This window comes from Portunus trituberculatus, chromosome 39 (assembly GCF_017591435.1).
Source record: "Portunus trituberculatus isolate SZX2019 chromosome 39, ASM1759143v1, whole genome shotgun sequence".
Lineage (NCBI taxonomy): Eukaryota > Metazoa > Arthropoda > Malacostraca > Decapoda > Portunidae > Portunus > Portunus trituberculatus.
Genome location: NC_059293.1, coordinates 7,975,020 through 7,993,503, shown reverse-complemented (window position 1 = coordinate 7,993,503; position 18,484 = coordinate 7,975,020). Strand labels below are relative to the sequence as shown.

Here is an 18,484-nt window from a genome sequence, read left to right as displayed (position 1 = left end):
CTGGGTGACCAGCAGGCGACCGAGGTGAATTACACACACACACACACACACACACACACACACACACACACACATATATATATATATATATATATATATATATATATATATATATATATATATATATATATATAATTTCTTGTCTGTCTCATATTTAACTCGTTCTATTAGTTTTTGTCTCTTTTCGTCTTTTTGTTCGTCTTGTCTGTTTGTCTGTCTGTCCGTCTTTCACTCTGTCAGTTAGCCAGTCTCTATTTTTTTTCAGTTTGGCAGTCTGCATTTCCTATCTGTGTATCTTCTTTATAGGTCCATTTTCTGTTAAGTCTTTACCTCATTTGTCTCCACTGTTACATTTCTTCCAACAAGAGCATCACTCGTATCTGCTTCACGCACCCATACTTCCTTTTGTTTCTAGAGAGCTGACATCGCCTTGGCCCCACTGTCCGTCATGGCAGAGCGTGAGAACGTGGTGGATTTCACGGTGCCCTACTACGATTTGGTCGGCATCACCATCCTTATGAAGAAACCTAAAGTGCCCACCTCGCTCTTTAAGTTCTTGACTGTGCTAGAGCCCGAGGTGTGGGTGTGCATCCTCTTCGCCTACGGATTTACTAGGTACGTTTTGAGAGAGGGTCAGTAGAGAAGGGATTACAAGAGGGTTAGATTACTCTTATGGTTTCTCAATCTTCGTCTTCCTTTCTTTTTCCTGTGTCTGTGTGTATTTCTTTACATATACGTTCCTTAGAATTCCTGGAAAGCATTGATTGATTGATACATTTATTGTTGAATTAATAAATAATTACAACAAAGGAGGAGGATGGGCCTTGCCACCCACCCCCTGGGCAAGGACTTAAGGTTAAAGTATCACAAAAATAACTCTGGACAGTATACACAGCAAGAATACAAGTATTTCAATAAATAAATACACATATTGCACACCTTATTGCCTAAGACATCCTACAGTCTGGGAGCAAACTGAGGATATTCCCTGAGTATTTCCTTGAGGGTGGCAGAGTCTAGGAGATGGTCAATGAGGCTGTACAAGTCATGCTGACCTTGTGGCCTAAATTTAGCAATGAGAGGACATTCCATGATATAGTGACGCAGAGTGTGTCCCCTTGGTGCAGCACACAGCACACACCAGGAGAAGCACTGACTTCCCAAAAGTATTTGTAGCCTAATCTGAGCCTCATTGCCACCCTGTCATGTGATGCAGTGTGTCTCCCGTAGGTGTAAGCACAGCTCTGGGAGACACGTGCATAGTGAAGACTAGTGCTACTGCCCCTATGGCAACAAAGCTCCAACTGATCACTAATGCTACTTTGTACAAAGTCCTTAATGCTACTCTTAACATAACCCAGAGTGTACTCAGTGCCAGGGTTCACTGTGTCATCTTGTAGGGCACACTGAGCAAGGTGGTCTGCTTTTTCATTTAGCGGGATACCCACATGAGAGGGTATCCAGATGAAATGGACCGTGGCACCAGCACCTTCAAGGGCGTGGATGAGATCAAGACACTTATTAACTAGATCACAGTCCATGGAGGAGGTGGATTGAAGGGCGTACAATGCAGCCTGACTGTCAATAAAGAAATATACATTCTTATGGAGAGGCGCCACAATGTGGAGCGCCTCCAGAACAGCATACAGTTCTGCTCTAGTGGAAGACATGGGTGCAGGGAGCCGCCTGGAAACCTCAGTGTTAGTGTAGAGACTGGCAGAGATGTAGTCACGGATGAACAGCCCACATCCAGACCTGCTGCCATTGACTGACTCATCACAATAAACATGAATAGCCTCAACGTGTGGGTACTTGGACAATTTAGTCATGAACATGTCTTGCAGCACATGAAGGAGCCAGTCCCTCTTGGGCTGATGCAGTGAGGGAATATCAACACTGACACGGTGAGGGTTCCAGGCGGGTTGCAGCGGTGACATAACAACGTTAATACAAGCCTTGACTACACCTACACTTGTCAGTACTCCCAAGATCTTCCTGAGGTATGGTGTTGTAGGAGTGCGAGGATCATGAGAGAGTCAGAGCCCGTGCATAGCATCCAACTAATTGTGCAACAAGTAATTTCCTGTACCCTACACATAATACTCGGCAGGTGCAGTTCAGCTCTGAGGACTTCAATCCGTGCAGTCCTGGGGCATCCCAAGATTATCCACATGGCTTCATTCTGTACAAGCTCCAGGGGACGGAGTTGAGTGGCACTAAACTGTATTAAAACAGGGGCGGCATAATCAATAAGGGACCGTATGACAGATATATAGAACATTCTTAGGACTGGAATGCCCGCCCCCAGGCCCCTGTTGGCTAGCAGCCGAAGTGGTGCTAGCTGTGGCAGACAGAGGTCTCAAATATAGTGGACGGCTTGAAGAGACTTCCTAAAACTCATCTGAACACCCAGGTACTTGTGTATATGAACTCTAGGGATGGGGATGTTATTTACAGTGGGCAGCCGAGAGACCTTCCCTTTAGCTTGAAATTTTGTTTTACATTCATTAATCACTAGTCCCATTTGGACACACAACACTGCCAGTTGTGACAAAGCAACCTGGAGAATCCTGGGTGTGGGGCATTGGAGGAGTATGTCATCAGCATAGATGAGGACCTGGGTGCCCTGCGGAAAGGAACAGCATGCAATTTTGTCCATTAAAACATTGAAAAGCATTGGACTAAGGACTCCACCCTGTGGTGTTCCAAGCTCAAAACTTCCTCAGAGGAGACTGCACCTTGAAACCAAACCTGTGCTGTTCTATTGTACAAATAGTCCCTGATCCATCCTAATAATCTACCTTTGACACCTTTGAGAATGAGTTCCTCCATAATAACATCTTTGTTGGCCCTGTCAAAGGCACCCTTGAGATCAACGAAAGCTCTGCAGGTAGCATCCTTATTTATAAGACACTCAACAAAACAATGACTTGTAGAGTGACCTTTTAGGAAGCCATGTACATTGCCAGAGAGTACATGGCCCACCTTGTATATAAGCCTGTTCAATATTACCCGTTCCATCATCTTACACAGACAGCTGGTGAGAGAAATAGGGCGAAAAGTGCCATCACCTTTGGGTATTGGGATGACGATGGCTGTTTTCCAAGAGCGGGAAGCTTGCCTGCAGTGAAAGACATGTTAAATAAATCCAAGATAGGGTTGTCTACCTTTACCTCCAGGAGAGCATTGAGGATATCATAGGTGATGCCATCCTTGCCAGGAGCTGTTGACTTGCCCAACTTGACTGCCGAGAGGAGTTCGTCATGTGTGATAGGCACACAGGTGTCGTCCAGCAGAGGAACACTGTGGCAAAGCAACTCCATCTTTCGTGGTCTTTGCTGATCAAGCGCCTCCTGGTGTTCCACAGGAAGGCCAGAGAAGGATGAGGCTTCCTTCCACTGCAAGACTAGTTCTCGTGCCCTGCCTGCAGGATCAGGGTCACACACCTGCCGTCTGGACTTGCCCCGGACGCTGTTGACATGGTGCCACACCTCCCGGAGGGACCGGGTCCTGCGCACCTTGTCCAGGAAGGAGACCCAGTACTTCTTCCTTTCCTGCTGCCGCAGATCCGTGAGGTGTCGAGCCACGGTAACCATGGCATCCCGTGGCTCTGTGTCTGCTGGGTTGAGCTGTCAACGTCTCTGGTAGGCTCGGGGCTGGCAGTCTGGGCTGGGATTGGGCTGTGGCACCGCTTCTTCTTTCGGCTGACCAGTGTCCATTCACCTGCATTATCCTCCTCACAGTCTGCCACAGGTGACTTGCTCTCTGAAGCAGGGGGAGCAGGGGCCATCCCTGAGAGGCTCCGGGGCTGTCGTGTGGCTCCCTTGACTGGCTTGGCGAGGGTATCCATCCTCGGTGTGGGTGCAGCAGCAGTTGCACATTGCCCTGTGGCCTTGTCCTTTATCGTGGGTGGGTCACACAGGCTATGCTGACACACGGCACTCTCTCCTTGGCCCTGTTGAGCACCGCTGGCTAGGGATGGGGTTGGGGCCACAGTGGAGGTCTCACTGCATAATGTGTGCTGCTAGTTCTTGAAGGCGGCAAACTCGGTACTGAGACCAGAGACCGTTGCAGTCAGATTGTCCACTTTGGCGACTAGTGCACTCACCATCGCCATTAGCTGCTGGGTAGCGTCGGTGCCAGGCAGTTCCTGAGTGATGCCTGCCTGGGACACTGTTTAGAGGCACAGGGGGCACTGTAGCAGTGTGCTGCGGCAAAGGTGGTAACATGACAGGTGTGGTTGAAGTGCCAGCGGTGGGGCAGGAAGGTTGGGACAGGTGAGGGGCAGCGGCCGTGAAGGAGGGCTTCGTCGCCTATGCGTTGGTCTGAGGAGGTGGAGCCTGGCGGAAAACAAGCCTGGGCCGACTCACCTCATCCGTGGCAGGTTCCCTTTAGGACCGAGGCCTGACAGTGCAGAGGGTGGAGTGGGCGTTGTGGTCACCCCCACAATTGCAGCAGTGAGGAGGATTTTGGTGCCCTCCTTGATCTTATCCAGGCACTGTTGACTTATGGGGCCCAGCACAGTACCTGCAGCGAGGGGCAGACTGGCAGCACCACTCCTTGTGTCCCCAGCGACTGCAGTGGCGGCACAAGTCAGGTTCAGGTGTATACCGCTCCACATGCCGACGTCCCAGGCCCAGGAGATTCACCTCAGTGGGCACCTTGCCTGTCACCACTCCCAACAGTTGGGGCCTTGCCATCCTCCTCTTCAGCCCATGGAATCCAGCTGGTGCCTCTATCAGGTTGACATTGATGTGGGTCGCCACTCCATAGATAATAACAGGGTGAGTGCCATCGTCGCCAGGGCACTCCATAACCAGGCCCAGAAAGCCCTCACTCACCAGGGTGGCGTAAAAGGAGGAGTCAGTACTGACCGTTATATAGGGCTGGTTCCGTCCCTCCTTGTAGAGTGGCTGCAGGTCTGGATGTTGTTTCAGCAGGGCAGCAGACCAGCTGAAAAGCTCACTGGCTGTCTTCCCATGGCCAGCAGGGAAGAACAGACGACGCCTTTGTTTACGGTCCGAGGTGGCCGGGGCAGGTTCATCTCGACAGGGAATCTGGTCAGCAGCAGCATTTCCCTGGTGTTTTTCCTTGCCAGATGTTGCAGGACGAGGCTCCTCAACAATCTCCATGTCCTCTAGGGCTGCTACGCCTACCTCCACCTCAACAGTGCCTGCGACGAGCATAGTACTTTGTGCTGGGCCCACGTGGGAAGCAGCAGGCTTTGTGGCGGGGCGGCACCACCAAGCCCAGGCACGGACGCTTATTTTCTGTCTTCTTCTGGCTTATTTCTGGCTGGCAAAACGGGCCTAGACCTCCCTCAGTAGCCACTGAGTAAGCGTGTTCACTTCAAATCACTTCTGATTTTCTCTTGTAGGGGCTGCAACTCATGTAAACACGGAGTAATAATTTTGACGTCCTTCCGACTCAGCGGGGAGGACGCAACCGCCTCGAAAGCAAACAATTTATTTATATCCCACTTAATGGCTTCTCAATCTTCTTTTTCTTTTCTTTTTTCATGTTTTCAAGTGTATTTCTTTACATTACGTCCCTTGAAGCGTCTAGAAAACAATACCTAGCTTTATTTCTCGTTTTTCTATCTAATTTCCTGTCTCAGTGTATTTCTTTATTAGAATGTTTCACGAGTTGTGGTACTTACTCAGGGATATGATAGTTTGGGTGATGCTGAGTAAAAAATACTCAATACACATATAGTAGTTTTTGCTTTGTTTTATAAAAAAAAAAATGGTAAATGAAAATTAAGTGTGGCGAGCGGCCGGATATGTGTTGCGGGGACCGCTCTCTCAGGCGGGACACGACCCGTGTGGCGATATGCCTGTCTCTAGAGAAACATTAATTGAAAGTATACACTATAGGACTTGAAATCTTTAGAAAGGCTGGATCTAAAATGTTTCAATAATTTCATTAGCATTTATAATACAGTACAATCATGGCAAATAATCGTGGACCATGTCAGCACTTTATTCACCCAACACCCTCCCAAAAGACTACATAGCAACTCAGCGCAAACATCAGTGTCGTGCCTGTGAGCGAAGTTTAGGCCCCCCACACACGAAGCGATTTTAGAAGCGCGACTTGAGAAGCGCGACTCCAAATTCAATGCAAGTCTATTGGAGCCTTCAGATGTGGTCGCGACTCGTTGGGTTGGAAGCGCGACTTGAGATATCCCTTGGTTAAGCGCGATTCCCGAGCGACTCGAGTTACATATGTTACTATAGGCGTTTTCAGTACCACCTTGCCAAAAGCGAACGGTCCTAAAAGCGTTCGCCTTTGGCGCCCCAAAGGCGAACGCTTTTCAAGATATGTTCGCTTGTGTTAGCTCTCAGAGTCACGTGATAGCGAACACTTACGGTGATTGGCTGTGAGACGAGTTACCAACTCTGTAAGTTTTAAATCAATAAAATATACTATTATGAGGAGTATGAAGATATGATAAGTATTATCATGTAAAGGAAATGCATTTAGTAACGGTTTACTGATATTGAAATTCATAAGAATTCTCCTTGCAGTTTGAATTAAATGAAAACAGAGTCTTGCACTCTCGAGACATCTGGGACTACGCTCTCTGGATGGACCACGGTTCACACTTGTTCACGCTACTCATTTCAAAGCTTGTGACTCCGACTTGGATTTTCAGTTATGTGAGAATCTCGTATGTTACGCATTATCTAAGCACATTAATTGTAAAATATAAATATGATGGGATATTTGCACTGTTACTTGATAATGACATAAGGTTATAGCAATATTGCGGAAGATTTGGGTATATTTTTTAATGGTGGTGCTCTGAAAACTTTGGGCGAACGAACACACAACATCATGGCCTCTTTGACAGTGCAATAATTTGAGGATCCACAACAAAATGTCTCTGCCAATGTAACTACTGAATGACAAGCAGTCACTAGTGGTGTAGCGGCTTATTTGGCATATTGTGTATCAATGGATACTGGGTATATTACCTGTAATACCTTATAAAGTAGGAAAATGTGACAGGGGAAGTGATACCTGGGATCTTAAGGGCTCTATTCACCTCTATTATTTGGTCTCAACACCGCCATAGGCGCTCACGTATTATAAAACAATTTAGTTAATCTTTTAAAGGTCCGTTTCACGTACAAACACGAAACTCACATATGTAGAAGGCTTGGTGACCTTGCCGTAAACATAAAATAATTGAGCCGCAAGCGTCTAGTTTGGCCGTCAGTTTCTAAGTCCAGCGAGCTCAGCACCAGTCAAGAGTAAACACTGAAATGATTTTCAATTGTTTATAACAGATTTGTGGGTATAAACAGGGATTTGTGGGTAGCGGCATATAAGGATTTCATGGTGTATCTATAGAGCTAATCCCTCCAATCACGCGCTGCCATTCGAGAGGCATAAGGTTATCATTTTTTAGGTTCCTTGTTAGCACTAGGTTAACACCCTAACTGGGGGGTTCACTGGGGGCTGCGCCTCCCCTCCGTATACTATAGCTTAGGTTAGGTTATGATAGGTTAATGCCTTAGCGTGGTTGGGGGAGGATCCAGGGGAGACGCAGCCCCCACAATTAGGTTAGGTTAGCTTAAATTAGGTTAATGCCCTAGCGGAGGGGTCCACGGGGGGCTAAGTTACATTAGGTTAGTTTAATGCCCTAGCAGGCGGGGTCCAGTTAGGTTATATTAGAAATTAGGTTATGTTAGGTTAGATTAGGTTATACTTGATTAGATTAGGTTGGAAAAACTTGAAATATTATTGAAAATTTCCGTAATTTTTCTTTTTTCTTAATGCTCATATTGTGTTTTTTTTTTTTTCCCACCAAAACCCGATTCCCCACAGGCCCCCAGCTTGTTGGGGGGGGATGGAAGGGAAGGGAGGGACAGACTTGTTATAAAGAATTACCAAAAGTTTTTTTTACACTTAACAGATTTACCTGTGACGTCTGTGACAAGATGTTTTTGAACAAGGTAGACGCAGATCTGTGCTACAAAAATCATTTGGACATGTGCATCCAGCCTCTGCCGCGTGTACCAGGGCCGTCAGAAAATATTCCCTGCAGAAATTAAATGTGTAATGTTTTATTTGAGCCTTGCCTTCAATTATCCCATTCCCATAATAATATCTTAATATTACGGTGGAATGAGGCTATACGTCTCAGCTTGGCGTGATCCTGCGGGCAGCGACTAAAGAGTACAATAGTTTTTCCGTCGGGCGACGACGGACATTCGTCTGGCAGTGTTACCATCGTTTTCAGTAGATGCGTTCGCTCCAAAAACGAACACTTATGGACCGTTCGCCTTTTGCAAAGTGCTACTGAAAACGCCTTATGAAGCCCCACATACGAGGCGACAGCTTCCCGCGATTTCATCACTACTTGCATCTCATTGACTGGTCGGGGTGAGATTAGAGCCAATGAGCGATCAGGCAGAGTTTTCCTCCACGTGGAGTCCGAGCGCGGGGCAGCTGGGAGGGGGAGTGCGGGGTAACTGGTAACATCCGGCTTGGAGGAGTGCATCACAACCACGCATAGCAAGATGAGTGACCAGGGATCTGCTGACCGCTTTGATACCGAATTATTGATAGATGAAATTGAAATAGCTTCCCGCGTCATTGGTGGGTGTTATGGCCAATGAGAGGGCAGTCCACGTGGGTACAGTAGCGGGGATGGGGGGGTATGGCGGGGTAGGGGGTATGCTGTCGCTACACCAGTCGCTGTGTGTGTGGGGTCAACCCAGAATCGCGCTTCTCAAATCGCTTCGTGTGGGGAGGGGCCTAAGTTATTCCTCCACGCTACATACTGATGACACTGACGTTTGCGTTGAGTTGCCATGTAGTCTTTTGGGAGGGTGTTAGGTGAATAAAGTGCTGACATGGTCCACGATTATTTGCCATGATTGTACTGTATTATAAATGCTAATGAAATTATTGAAGCATTTTAGATGCAGCCTTTCTAAAGATTTCAAGTCCCATAGTGTATACTTTCAATTAATGTTTCTCCAGAGACAGGCATATCGCCACACGGGTCGTGTCCCGTCTGAGAAAGCGGTCCCCGCAACACATACCCAGCCGCTCGCCACACTTAATTTTCATTTACCATTTTTTATAAAACAAAGCAAAAACCACTATATGTGTATAGAATATTTTTTACTCAGCATCACCCAAACTATCATATCCCTGAGTAAGTACCACAACTCGTGAAACACCCTGTATACATACGATCCTTAGAGCTCCTGAAATACTATCATCTCGTTATGTCTACTCAACATTTATCTCTCTCCTCTCTGCCTCTTTCAGTGTGCTCTTGTACGTGTTCGACCGCTTCAGTCCCTACTCTTACCAGAACAACAAAGAAAAATACAAGGATGATGACGAGAAGAGAGAATTTACCTTTAAGGAATGTCTCTGGTTCTGCATGACTTCCCTTACCCCTCAGGTGTGCCCCTTTCTTTTCCCTTTATTATGTTGTCTTTAATTTGCATTTTTAATGTTATGTAACCTTTATCATGTTTATTTATATTATTCTTTTAATGCCTCATTTGTTTTTTATTGCGAATCTGAACTTTATTTGCTGCTAAAACGAAAAAAAAAAAAAAAAAATTTATCTTATCTCAATTTCCTCGTGGCCAGGGTGGTGGTGAAGCGCCCAAGAATCTCTCCGGTAGACTCGTGGCCGCGACCTGGTGGCTCTTTGGCTTCATCATCATCGCTTCCTACACTGCTAACTTGGCTGCTTTCCTGACAGGTGATGCATGGGAGGGAAGGGAGCAGGGGAAGGCTAAGGAAAAAGAGGGAGAAGCTAGAAAAATTGACATTATTGCAGATTTTAATTCATTTATGATTGGAAAAATAAACGAATATAAGATAAGTAACATGTCCCTATTATCAGATATAAATTTTGAAGTTGAAATTTATGTTACTTTTTTAAATGAAGATTTGGACCTGTAACTTTTTTTTATTTGAAGTTAGAAATTTCTCTTGATTTTAACAATGAAGTTATAGAGAGGAAAGAAATCCCTGTAACAATGAAATTATAGAGAAGAAAGAAATCCCACTTCTGACATTAAAAAAAAAAAAAAGCATGAAATAGTATGAACTCAGTTACTTAAAACCTCCTTTCTGCATCGTCTCACATCACGTCACGACTCACCCCTACCTCCACAGTGTCACGTTTGGACACCCCGATTGAGTCTTTGGATGATCTCAGCAAGCAATACAAGGTGCAATACGCGCCCCTCAACGGCTCCTCCACCCAAACTTACTTCGAGCGAATGGCCTACATCGAACACAAATTCTACGAGTAAGTGTACGTCAGGAAGCGTCCGTCAAGTGCCAATTGTGAGTGTGTCTGTTGATGTAGGTTGTTATCATTATCTCTTACTTAAATCTTATGCATCCACTGTGTCTTAGGCTATGAAAAGAAATATATATATATATATATATATATATATATATATATATATATATATATATATATATATATATATATATATATATATATATATATATATATATATATATATATATATATATATATATATATATATATATATATATATATATATATATATATATATTTACTTAGATTTTGCCAGAAGCATTCACATTATGTCTGATCAGTATTTCTTTCGTTTTTTTTTCATGTCTTGTTTTTCTCTTTCTTTTTTGTGTGGAAACAAATACATCTGAACTATTTAAGCTAACCTTTATCACAAATACCTGCTTCTTATTCCTTCTGTCTAATATAGGTTGCTTGTCGATCTATTTCTTTTATTGTGTTATCTTTTATCTCTTCTTTGTTCTTCCTTCCGTTTCTTAGACTCTGGAAACAAAAACGCCAGAAATATTCAGTCTCAACTTCACCAGCAACCATCCTCACTCCTTTTATATATTCTAAGCCGTTGTTCATAATCTTTTAACTCTTACCTATCTCAGCCACTCGTTATTAAATTGATTACAAATTCTAATCATCACTTTCAGACAAACTCTGGAACTAAGAATACCAACGCCAATTCCTCTGAACCCGATGACAAATATTCATCAGTCCTAGTCTCGATAGTTCTTCATGATATCTCACTCTCATCTAATCCTTCGCTTTTTCAGGATCTGGAAGGACATGTCTCTGAATGACTCCATGAGCCCCGTGGAGCGAGCTAAGCTGGCCGTGTGGGACTACCCGGTGAGTGACAAGTATACCAAGATGTGGCAGTCCATGCAGGAGGCGGGGCTGCCCACCACCCTCACCGGCGCCGTGGAGAGAGTACGAAAGTCCACTTCCTCCAGCGAAGGTTTTGCCTATATCGGTGAGTCATTGAGTCTACCACGATGAGGGGAAGGCCGACAGAGGGTGTGAGGTGATGAAGGCGATTTTAAAAGTAGTGTTGGTAATGGACAATAAGAAATGTCGAGGGTATATAATGGGTGGAAGCAGAGGCGAGCTTGGCTAGAGGGATGTCATGGAGGTTAACTCTGGACAATTACCTCTGCTCTGGGTTACTTTAATGAACGTAATGGTTACATTCAAGAGACTTGCCTTACAACTTCACCTTGTCCATTTGGCTGCTCTCTCTACGGGCTGGCACATGAACGGGATCTTTTTTACTCCTCTTTTTGTTTACCTAGGCCAGAACCCCTCTCACATAGAGACATAAAAGAAAAAAAATATACACTCATTCAGTCACTTGTAGTCAGTGGGTCATTCTCCGTTAGCTAACCATGCAGGTCATGTGAGCAGTGAGTCAGTGGATAACATAACGTGACCTGCAGGGGAGGCCACGGAGGTCGGCTACATCACCCTGACCTCCTGCGACATGCTGGTGGTCGGGGAGGAGTTCTCGCGGAAGCCGTATGCCCTGGCGGTGACCAAAGGCTCGCCTCTCAAGGACCAAATGTCTGGGGCGTGAGTCATCGCATCCTTCTCCTCTACCCCACCTCTATCACCATTCAACGTTATCCTCAACATAAAACCATTGTTTTGGAGATGTTTTTGAATGCGTTTTTTTTTTGTTTTTGATAAGCCTTTGGTCATTTTTGAATGCATTTTTGTCGTTCGTCTGACCACCTTTGGCTTGTGATCTGCATTTTGGAATTTTTATTGGATTTGCATCTTGACGGGATTTTGTTATTTCATTTTTAATTTTTATCAGTATTTTTTGAGAGCCCACAAGACAGCAGCGCGGCGCAGCGCGACGTCCAAGCCAAAGCCTCGCTGGCTCAAGTGATTGTATATACTATATACTGTATATAACAGTAGGAATTTTTGTGTCCGGTGATTCAGCCGCGTGTTGCATTGTTATACTTCCCCGTGCATGTCTCATACACACACACACAAACACACACACGAACACACACAGCAAGGAAAATAGAAAATTAACTGAGTTCAGTCACGTAAAATATTATATTTATGTAAACAAACACATACACACATACACTGGAGGTAGCAATGGCCAGGGCCTCCCACACGCCGGTCCTGTCCCTGACCGCCGCCCACGCCCCCAGGTGATGCCACAGACATCCGCTACCTGGAGCTGACCAGCTGTGACCTGCAGATAGTGGGTGAGGAATTCTCCCGAAAGCCGTATGCGGTGGCGGTACAACAAGGCTCTCCCCTCAAGGACCAGTTTAACGATGCGTAAGTTTGGGCGCCTCTCCTCACCTGCCCCTTCCTCCCACCCATGCTTCAATAATGACTCCCTCTCCCAGTCCTGGTTTGGCTCACCACCCTGTGTTGCCCAGTAGCGACCCTCTCTATTTGTTTCGCAGATTAATTGTTACCATTCACTGTAGTACACAAAGTAGACTTGTCCTCATTCATCCCTGAATTGAACTGGTGGATCGAGATTGTGTTCCCCTTCCCTGATTCCAAGCAACTGATGCAGTAGCGTAGCCCATCAAATCCACCCTCAGGACATAATTATGCTGCGGGGGTCTCCAGGGGCGCGATGGTAAAAGGGATATCATAGTGCTCTTTGAATGAATGTGTTTCTCGCCCAGTATGATAAACTCCTGCTTGTCAAGAGATCCATGAGGCTGAGTAGCCGAAGTTACGCGGTTTCGATCTCTAACACAGCCAAACAAGGCTTAGTTTTTTTTCTATGCTTCCCTTTCTATAAAATTAGTTTGTTTGATTTTTTTTTCACTACAGTTATATTTTTATCTGACTAACCTGTTAGAGTCTGAAGAAGATGCGAGCAGCACTACCAATATCGTGCAAATGCCGAGCCTTCATCCCTGGTCAGAGGTTTGATAATCTCCGAACCCGATGGCTGAATCTGTTCCGGTCATTATTCGATGATTTATCAAATGATAATCAGTGTTTTATATTGTTTTTAGGATTTACGAGAATTGTAGGGACTAGCATGTCTGCCATCATCTGCAATCTGTCTCAGATTCATTTAGCAGTTAAAGTAATTACCCAGACATAGAGTACTGCCTAAAGAACCAAGGTTGCTAGAAGCTTTACCAAACACAAGGGCACCAGCGACCTACTGGCCACAATCTCCCGCCCCGCCACGGACTCGAAGAAATGAATAAGAAATGTGTTTACTGAATATTCTTTTTTTCAGTTTCATTTTCAAGGGAATGTATGCATGATATATACTCAGACTTAACTTATTGATTACTCTTGCCTGAAACGTAGTACATGAGTAGAATGTATGCATTTTCACACGCGTGGGTGACCTGTTCAAGACACTGAGGAACAACAGATTACTTGATGCACTTTGTATAGTAAGCTTTCGCAAAGTGTGGCCAACCCTCCACTGGCACACAGCCGTCTTTGCTAGGCGTGGCGGTGCCGTAAGCTGCACTTCACTGCCAGGCTCTCACGACCAACACTAGAGTAGCGAGTCGCATGTTCACCTCGTCTTAATGGTATACTCGCAACTTTGAGCTGTAAAAAGACTGCTCTGCTAAGCACCTGATGGATGTGTTCCCGGTCACAGTAAAGTGCCTCCTTCATTTCCCTCTGAGCCTGAGCCACGCTACCCATGAGGAGCACCCACCTCTCAGGATGTAATAGTAGATTGACACTGATCCATTTTCAACTACGTAATGATATGATGGCGTTGAAAGGACTGAAGACTGAGGTGGTTGGCGCACTGAGGCAGGGATGAAGAGTGAACCAAACGCCCTCTCCTGCTGCATGACTGAATGTGATGTGTCTGCACCGTGCTTCCCATTTGTATCTTGATTGTGGGCGAGTGTGAATGTGAAGTTGGGAAAGTGAAGAAATAAACTGTCTTGCTTTGAGTTGATCTATCGTTCTTTTCTTTTTTTCATTTTGACTAATTTCTTGAATTTTTTTTTTTTTTATCTCAGATGATATGTGCAGCCTTATTCCGAAATCTCTCTCTCTCTCTCTCTCTCTCTCTCTCTCTCTCTCTCTCTCTCTCTCTCTCTCTCTCTCTCTCTCTCTCTCTCTCCTCCAGTTTTGTATATAGTATCTATATTTATTTTTTTTTCACTAAATCAACCAAGTAGTCAAATAATTACAATATCTCGTCTCACATTTTCCCCTCTCCCTCTCCCTTTGGTCCCTCTACAATTCTCCAGCATCCTGAAACTCCTGAACCAGAGGAAGCTGGAGACACTGAAGGAAAGGTGGTGGAATCAGAATCCGGAGAAGAAGGTTTGCGAAAAAGATGATGACCAGAGCGACGGCATCAGCATTGAGAATATTGGTAAGTGAAGGAAGGAGTCAAGGAGGTACGGAAGACTTTATCAAAGAAGCCCCAGCGTTACGTAGTGTAGGAAGGGAAATAGCAGGTAAGAGAAGGAGAATTGGAGGGAGAAAGGAAGAACAAGGTATAGAAAGATTGATTAAACACCCCATAATGTTTGGATTATATGGAGGGGAAGAAGGAAGGAAAGATAGATTGACTGAAGACGTCGCAGTATTAAGATTATAATTATGGAGTCGTTTGATATAGGCAGGAAGGAAAGAGGTGTGAAAAAATATATATTGAAAAAAAAAAAAACTCAGCAAATTTACCAGCATATACACCCTTACAGTTATGAAAGAAAGGAAGGATGGAAGGAAAGAAAGATTTAAATCGCCTCAAGATTAGGATTATATGATGTCTTAGAGCAGGGTTGGGGAAAATTTTCAGTGCTAGGGCCACATTAAAAAACTAAAACAAAAAAACAATCTTATTGGGCCGCATACTATATTAACCCAAAATCATTCATATTTGAAATACAAAATTAAAGGCTTCTAAAGAAAATTCATTCTCAAACGCATGTGCACACTTGCGGGAAGAAAATGAAATGCTCACAGTACTATTTGGCGTTGTTTATTAACTTGCTTTTTCAAATTTACTAAAATTCATCGGACTGCATGAAATCTTTTGGCGGACCGCAGACCGTAGTTTGCCCACATCTGTTAGAGTTAGAGTGTAGAAAGATAGGTAAAGGAAAAAAGGAAGTAGGATAAGAATGATCTTATGCGTCACAACAAAGGAACATATTGGAGTCTTTGAGCATAGAAAAGAAAGGAAGTAGGAATGAAAGAAAAACACACGTTACTCTTTACATTAGAAAAAAAAAAAAAAACAGCATTACAAAAAGTCATCCTTTACTACTACTACACTACAACCGTAACAGTTACCATTACCCATCATTCCTTACTACACTAAATGCGACGTTACCAGTCTCACCTTACCTTCCCTCTCTCTCAGCGCCTAGTCTGTACTTGCAGGTGGTGTGTTCATTGTGATCTTCGTCGGTATCGGGCTGGCGTGCGTGACTCTGGCCTTTGAGTATTGGTGGTACAAGCATCGCAAGGGGCCCCGTGTGTCAGACTCAGGCCGTGTGCTCAATGTGAAGTCAGATATGGCCAAGACGAACTTCGGCCAACAAGAGAAATCAAACTTCCAGGCGGAATACAAGTAGGTAGTGTGTGTGTGTGTGTGTGTGTGTGTGTGTGTGTGTCTGTTCTTACCAAATTATTCTTACTGTATTGTATATTAAGAAAATTGAGTTAAGCTCGTAAGTTCTATCTTTACAACCAGATTTGTTGAATTTATTTTTAAGGTTACGAACGTACGTGTGTATGTGTGTTTGTTTGTGTATGTGTGTGTGTGTGTGTGTGTGTGTGTGTGTGTGTGTGTGTGTGTGTGTGTGTGTGTGTGTGTGTGTATATGTATATATATATATATATATATATATATATATATATATATATATATATATATATATATATATATATATATATATATATATATATATATATATATATATATATATATATATATATATATATATATATATATATATATATATATATATATAGATAGATAGATAGATAGATAGATAGATAGATAGATAGATAGATAGATAGATAGATAGATAGATAGATAGATAGATAGATAGATAGATAGATAGATAGATAGATAGATAAATTGTAGTTTTCATTAATTGTATTCATATGAATCTGAGCTTAACTTAATTAACCTAACTTTACTTAATCTAACAATCATTTATGAAAAAATCAATGAATGAGAGTATGAATGTGGAAAGAATACTATTTTTTTTGTTATTACATATGGATATCATCGCTTACTACACTAAGATTAAACTACATCTCAAAATCCTTCACAAGATAACTAATGAATTGTACTTGTTTTCATTTTTTTTGTAGCTTTCACTCGCAATATGCAATGTAGCTTAAAGTAGTCTGTTGCGTAAGTCTTGTAGCTTCAAGTGTCACCTAAATGCTTGTCGATCTTGATCATGCTTACTCAACATTACGCTTCCTTTGTGTGTTTACTCTGAAAGTTGGGAATGTGTGAAGGGGCAGGATGTGTTCTGTTTTTTGTGTTGTTAGTTATTGGCTCTGAATTGTCATTGTTGTTGTTGTTGTTGTTATTATTATTATTATCATTATTATTATTATTATTATTATTATTATTTTCATTATTGTTATCATTATTGTTGTTGTTATTATTTTTTTTCTTATTATTATCAAAATTATTATTATTATTATTATTATTATTTTTATTATTACTATTATCAGCAGCAGCAGTAGTAGTAGTAGTAGTAGTAGTAGTAGTAGTAGTAGTAGTAGTAGTAGTAGTAGTAGTAGTAGTAGTAGTAGTAGTAGTAGTAGTAGTAGTAGTAGTAGTTGTTGTTGTTGTTGTTGTAATAGTAGTAGTATTAGTGTTATTATACTCATTATCTCTGTTATCATTATTAATATTATTTTATATTTATCATTATTATTATTATTATTATTATTATTATTATTATTATCATCATCATCATCATTATTATAATTACTATTAGCATTATTACTAGCATTATTAACAACAATAACACAAAAGAAACCAGAGTAATAATAAAATTTTACGCAACAATACTTTTACAATAACTTGTCAACAATTTTTCATTTTTCATGTCTTTTTCACCTCCTGCTCCAATAAAATCAAATCCAGAAACTCATAAACCTTACAATACAAATTTCAAAATAGCTTTTTAGCGCACGTGTTATTTGATCATTATGTAGCCTATATTTATTTGGTATTTTCTTTTCCATAGCGTGTTAGAGGTAGACAAATGCTAAGCAATATGCATATAAGTAGCTTTTCTTTATCTGTCACGCATGGATATCGACAGTACGTACACATGATTCAAGAAATGAGAAACCGTGCTGTGGAACTCTTACTTCTCATCCGAAGTATTATCAAAGGCCTCTCTCTCTCTCTCTCTCTCTCTCTCTCTCTTCATTGATGATGTGGGGATCATTACTGAACTCTATTTCTATATCTTTTTTTTTTTATTTATTGCTGATGCGATATTCTTGCTAGATTATCTTTATTCATTTATTATGATTTTTTCTTCTTCTTATTATTTTTTTCTTATTCATTGATGATCTGGAAAATAGTACTTATGAAAGAGAACTAAGCATTTCAAAGTACGGGCCTAAACCTATATTTCTTGGATCATAGTTGAAAAAAATCACAACGAATTTTGGATCTAATAGGGTATTGGAGATTTAATTAATAATCTTTGAATCCCCTCTCTCTCTCTCTCTCTCTCTCTCTCTCTCTCTCTCTCTCTCTCTCAAGCCATCCGGTGGTTGATGAGTGACTCCACCGCCCTACAGGTAATTCGTTAGTACAACTTCCTTTCACTCTGTCACACAAGAGGAGGCTCAGTGTGATCCAAACAGGTTCAAACAACTTGCTGCATGTATGAAAGTTGTTGAGTTTGAGTGAATATAGATTTATTGGTGTGTCTTTGGACTTTATAAATAAAAAAAAAAAGTATGCCGTACAATTTTTCTAATACAATCAATAATCAGTGTATCTTTTATTGAAAGCGTATCCGTGACTAACCTTGTTTTATTTCTTCATGTCACTGTCCGGCATGTTGCTGCATGACACTGCATCACTCTTTCGTTTACCGTACCATTTCTTTCTCTTTTCATGTCACACGACACACTTCTCTTATCTTTCTCTCTCCTTTTTTTTTTTTTTCTATTTCTAATTTG

At 42.5% G+C, this 18,484-nt stretch overlaps 1 protein-coding gene across 2 annotated transcripts in view; it reads left to right on the top strand.

Moving 5' to 3' along the window:
* The window catches only part of LOC123515670 (ionotropic receptor 25a-like), a 42,820-nt gene that overhangs the window by 21,291 nt on the left and 3,045 nt on the right, over window positions 1-18,484 (top strand). Inside the window, exons 13-21 of one of the 2 annotated variants that reach the window (XM_045274495.1) lie at window positions 416-615; window positions 9,292-9,430; window positions 9,625-9,739; window positions 10,159-10,294; window positions 11,098-11,297; window positions 12,493-12,625; window positions 14,548-14,675; window positions 15,692-15,881; window positions 18,060-18,097. In XM_045274495.1, the coding sequence (XP_045130430.1) occupies window positions 416-615; window positions 9,292-9,430; window positions 9,625-9,739; window positions 10,159-10,294; window positions 11,098-11,297; window positions 12,493-12,625; window positions 14,548-14,675; window positions 15,692-15,881; window positions 18,060-18,081 (1,263 nt within the window). In that variant the 3' untranslated portion in view covers window positions 18,082-18,097. The remainder of the gene's footprint in view (window positions 1-415; window positions 616-9,291; window positions 9,431-9,624; window positions 9,740-10,158; window positions 10,295-11,097; window positions 11,298-12,492; window positions 12,626-14,547; window positions 14,676-15,691; window positions 15,882-18,059; window positions 18,098-18,484) is intronic. The other variant, XM_045274494.1, reaches the window with a different exon arrangement.